This window comes from Penaeus japonicus, unplaced genomic scaffold, assembly GCF_977035675.1.
Source record: "Penaeus japonicus unplaced genomic scaffold, GWHDUDI00000001_assembly GWHDUDI00000039, whole genome shotgun sequence".
NCBI lineage: Eukaryota > Metazoa > Arthropoda > Malacostraca > Decapoda > Penaeidae > Penaeus > Penaeus japonicus.
Window position 1 is genome coordinate 23,860,337 of NW_028234441.1, and position 5,000 is coordinate 23,865,336.

At 38.8% G+C, this 5,000-nt stretch overlaps 1 protein-coding gene across 2 annotated transcripts in view; it reads left to right on the forward strand.

Annotated features, from left to right (window-relative positions):
• The first annotated feature begins 986 nt into the window (after positions 1-986).
• Positions 987-5,000, forward strand: part of LOC122266736 (retinol dehydrogenase 12) — an 11,408-nt gene continuing 7,394 nt past the window's right edge. The window contains exons 1-4 of one of the 2 annotated variants that reach the window (XM_086533509.1): positions 987-1,010; positions 2,596-2,780; positions 3,860-3,952; positions 4,514-4,625. In XM_086533509.1, coding sequence (XP_086389635.1) covers positions 2,621-2,780; positions 3,860-3,952; positions 4,514-4,625 — 365 coding nt within the window. In that variant the 5' untranslated portion in view covers positions 987-1,010; positions 2,596-2,620. Of the gene's footprint in view, positions 1,011-1,043; positions 1,092-2,595; positions 2,781-3,859; positions 3,953-4,513; positions 4,626-5,000 lie in introns of those variants that run through there. The other variant, XM_043036599.2, reaches the window with a different exon arrangement.

The window sequence follows — 5,000 nt, forward strand, 5'->3', positions numbered from 1 at the left end:
GAGAGAGAGAGAGAGATTGAAGAGAGAGAGAGGGAGAGAGAGAGAGATTGAGATAGAGATAGAGATAGAGATAGATAGATAGATAGAGAGAAAAAGAGGGCGAGAGAGCGAGCTAGAGAGCGAGAGCATGAGCGAGAGCGAGAGCAAGAGCGAGAGAGAGAGGTTGAAGAGAGAGAGAGAGAGAGAGAGAGAGAGAGAGAGAGAGAGAGAGAGAGAGAGAGATTGAAGAGAGAGAGAGATTGAAGAGAGAGAGAGGTTGAAGAGAGAGAGAGAGAGAATGAGAGAGAGAGAGAGAGAGAGAGAGAGCGAGAGAGAGAGGTTGAAGAGAGAGAGAGAGAGAATGAGAGAGAGAGAGAGAGAGAGAGAGAGAGAGAGAGAGAGAGAGAGAGAGAGAGAGAGAGAGAGAGAGAGAGAGAGAGAGAGAGAGAGAGAGAGAGAGAGCGAGAGAGAGAGAGAAACAGAGAGAGAAACAGAGAGAGAGAGCGAGAGCGAGAACAAGAGAGAGAGAGAGAGAGAGAGAGTGATCATTCCCACCCACACGAAGATATAAACAAGGAAAGAATCTTGGTGAGTGAGAGTCCGCTAAGATCTTTTCCCCCTCTCGTTGCCATGACAACTAATGGATTATCACGATGCCAGAACAATCTTTACTTTGTGTTTGTGTTTGTATCACATAATACAAAGTCCTGATTGTTTGTGTACGATGCATACAAATGAAGCATATTGGAATCTGTTTTTTGTACAGGGAAATACAATAGCATACAGTATGATAGGTTTTCATATATTTTTGTTCATAAATTCAACAAAGATCGATCGCTTTTCTTACAATCATTACGATAAGAAATACTACTCGTGTATATCTTACGAATAACATCAACAATAAAGACATTTAACACGAACAAAAACAAAAAAAAACATACATCCATACATCCGAAAAGAGAAAATAAATGGATAAATTCTGACCTACAACTATTAATATAAACTTATGGTAACTTCCTAACCTTCCAGCCGTAAGTATCTGGCAACTCACCCTCATACACGTACGCACTTGATGCTCAGATCCAGTTGGTATAACACTCTGGGCGTGAGAGGTATGTGGGCGGGGTGGAGGGGTTTTAAAATTGCTATTTTGAAGTTGTGGGTGTGATATGTGTTGGTGATTTTAGGGTAAATGGTTAATGTGGTTATTGTTATTTATATTTTGAGGGTGTTGAGAAAATGGTGATTGTAGTGAGATGAGTGATGTGTTTGTTTTTTTGTTTTTTTTTTAAGGTTTGTAGTGATTGCTTTGCCAATTAGAAGCTGTCAGATTGTTCTAAATCATAATGCGATTTTAAGTTATTGATGTATTTTATGTACATTTGCAGCTATTAAAAGAAAATGCCTTTTCGAAATGTACTTTTTTATATTCCAATCGTTCTTCACAGCATCAAAATAAGACATTTTACATATACATTTATCCAACATTAAGTTATTATTCTTTGATTTAAAAATACAAGTCATGAAGAGAACCGACATCATTAAGCAAACCCTTAAACCGAGATACTTAAGCTATTTTTAACAATGTTTTGATAACCTTATATAGTCACGTCACAGGGCAGTGCATCCAGCCGTTATTTTAAGGATATGCTTGCATTCTGTTAGGAATATCGGCGCTTTAATCTATTAATAAACGATTTATTATTCCTTTGTAATAAATAAAGGCATTTAAAGTCATCAAACAAAAAGACTGGAAACTATCGCGCACAGTAACTCACGCGCATTATACTGACGACTTATACGAGGTATATTATATTCTCTATATACATTTCTCAAGGGCTGTATTGACTACGTAAAATTAGTTTTAATATATGATAAATAATTGATCATTTACCTCAGTTCTCATCGTGTTTTCTCCACTTGGGATAATCCATAATAGATTTAAAATCTATCTCGAGACAGTTTCTCGTAGAATGGTATGCGTGAAAGAAAAAATTCTTCACATATCGAGTAGATGAAAAAAAACGACTCAAATTTACTTGCATCGAACTAATTTCCATTCTTGCCAATATATGTTTGTAATGTTTCGATAATTATTATTTTTATCATTGTTAGTAGTCTTATAATTATTAGTGATGGTGACATTATTTATAGCAATTTATGACAGAATTTACGTGTTATTTTGCGTGACGCATCAGAAATGTCTATAGCTTAGAACTATTATTAGAATGTAAAATTTAAAGTGTAGTCTAAATTATATCAGTGGAATATTATATTATATTGATATATTGAATTTATGATGTGTTGAGGTTTTAAATCAGCCTAACGTATCTTAAGAGGAGACAACAGTGCATGTGTGTGTGCTTGTGTCTCTATCTGTCTGTGTACATATATGAATACGCATACACATGATATATATAGATAGATAGATATAGCTATATATATATACATATACATATATATATATATATATATATATATATATATATATATATACATACATGTATACATATATATATATAATATGTATACACATACACACATCACATCATCGTATGCAACGCCACGTAACCACTCCCCACCCTCTCCCCACCCAACTCTCATCCTCCATTCCAGACCAAAAAAAAATTCTCCGGGGAAAATGGGCGTCTCGGTACTCCTCTGGTGGCTCGGTGGTGTGGTTGCCGTCCTCGCCGTGCTCATCGTAGGGTTCGGGATCGTGTACAGGCGCATCGCTGGAGTGTCCTCGTCGAAGACCAGCATGAAGGGCAAGACTGTTATTATCACGGGAGCATCTGCAGGTATTGATTTTTTTTCATTATAATCTTTGTTTTCACATTTTATTTGTTGTTGTTGTTGTTGTTTATCATTTGAACTATTTTTGTGTTTTTTTTTTCTATATTCGTTTTTGTTATTCGTTTTTACAAATATATATTTTTTTATTATTTATCTTTATTATTGATTTTTTTTTTATCACTATATTTTTCATGTTTATATATTGACGTGTGATTCTATGTTTTTAGGAAGTATAGATACCCGTGCATGCATTTTTTGTAAATCTATGTGCATAAACATAATCAGATGTACAAACATAGTCAAACACGCTTGCACAAACAAAAACAAAAGCAGCGACAATCGCACACATATACATACGTTTAAAGATTAGCACTAGGATCACTTATCTGTAAAATCGCATGCAAATAAAAGTATTTACAAGCACGAAGAAATTTAGCTGAAAATATAAGCAAGTACTTATACAAATGTACAAAGTCACACGCAGACAAACTCTCTCTCTCTCTCTCTCTCTCTCTCTCTCTCTCTCTCTCTCTCTCTCTCTCTCTCTCTCTCTTTCTCTCGCTCTCTCTCTCTCTCTCTCTCTCTTTCTCTCTTTCTCTTCTTTCTCTCTCTCTCTCTCTCTCTCTCTCTCTCTCTCTCTCTCTCTCTCTCTCTCTCTCTCTCTCTCTCTCTCTCTCTCTCTCTCTCTCTCTCTCTCTTTCTCCCTCTCTCCATACCTCTCCCTCTTTCTCTAATTCTCTCTCTCTCTCTCTCTCTCTCTCTCTCTCTCTCTCTCTCTCTCTCTCTCTCTCTCTCTCTCTCTCTCTCTCTCTCTCTCTCTCTCTCTCTCTCTCTCTTCTCTTTCTCCCCCCTCTCTCTCTCTCTCTTTCTCCCTCTCCTTCCCTCTCCCTCTTTCTCTAATTCTCTCTCTCTCTTTCTCTCTCTCTGCTGAAGAAATATGTGGATATGTAAAGAGTCAATACGCGACAGTTTAACAAGTAAGCATATTGTAACAGAAACGTAAAAAAAAATATTTTCAAATGAATGGCCATCATTTAGAACCACACACACCGTCTCTTACTCACGCCCCGGTCTCCACCTTCAGGAATCGGCATGGAGGCAGCCAGGGACATGGCTAGGCGTGGGGCGAGGGTCATCCTTGCCTGCAGGAACTTGACGAAGGCGGCTGGAGTGGCAGGTAAGTGGAGAAGATTCTGAGGGGAATATGTTTTTTTTTTTAGAGGGTGAGGGGAGAGGGGGGGGTTAAAGTGTTTTTATGTGTCTTGTTGCTTTGTTTTAGTTTGTTTGGTATTTTTCGTTTTGGTTGTCTTATTGATACACGTGTGTGTGTGTGTGTGTGTGTGTGTGTGTGTGTGTGTGTGTGTGTGTGTGTGTGTGTGTGTGTGTGTGTAAGAGGTGTCCCCGTGTACCTGTGTATGTGTCTGTGTGCCTGTGTGCGCTCGCGCCCGCGCGCGTGCGACCGTGCGTGTGTGCAGCGTGCGCCTGTGTGTGTAAGACCAAATTACATATTATACCTTAAGATCGTACCTTCAACACTTGAGTTCCTTATCAGCGCTTAACTTGCCAAGTAAGCATGATTTCGCTCTCTCGTGACTTAGGTTCTTCCTGTTTTTGTATTTAATGAAGTTATTTATATCCCTCCTTCTCTCCCTCTCTTTCCCTCTCCCTCCTTCCCTCTCTCCCTCTTCCTCCCCCTCTTCCTCCCTCTCTATCTCCCTCTCTCCCTCTCCCTCAACAGCCGACATCCAGACCAGCACGGGCAACAGCGACGTCGTTGTTCAAGAGCTGGACACCTCCTCCCTCGCCTCCGTCAGGGCCTTCGCCGCTAATGTCCTCGCCACGGAATCCAGGTAGGGCGCCACCTGTCGTGTCCTTGGGGCTTGGGGGGGCGAGTGATGAGGCGACTTTGGTGGTGATGGGTTGTTTTGGTGTTTGTTGTTGTTGTTGTTTTGGTGTTTGTTATTGTTTTTGTTTTTGTTTTGTGATGGGTTTTTTATGTTTTAGGGTATGTTTTGTGAGGTGATAGGGTGTGATTATGATTGTGATGATGATGGTAATGATAGTGATTACAAAAAGGTGGGAATTGATGATCATAATAATGGTACTGATGGTGATAATGATAATTATGATAAGAGTGATGATGATGGTTATGATAATAGTATGATAACAAAGCAACATTTGTTTGATTTTAATGAAGTATAAATATTATTAGGGAAACTATATAT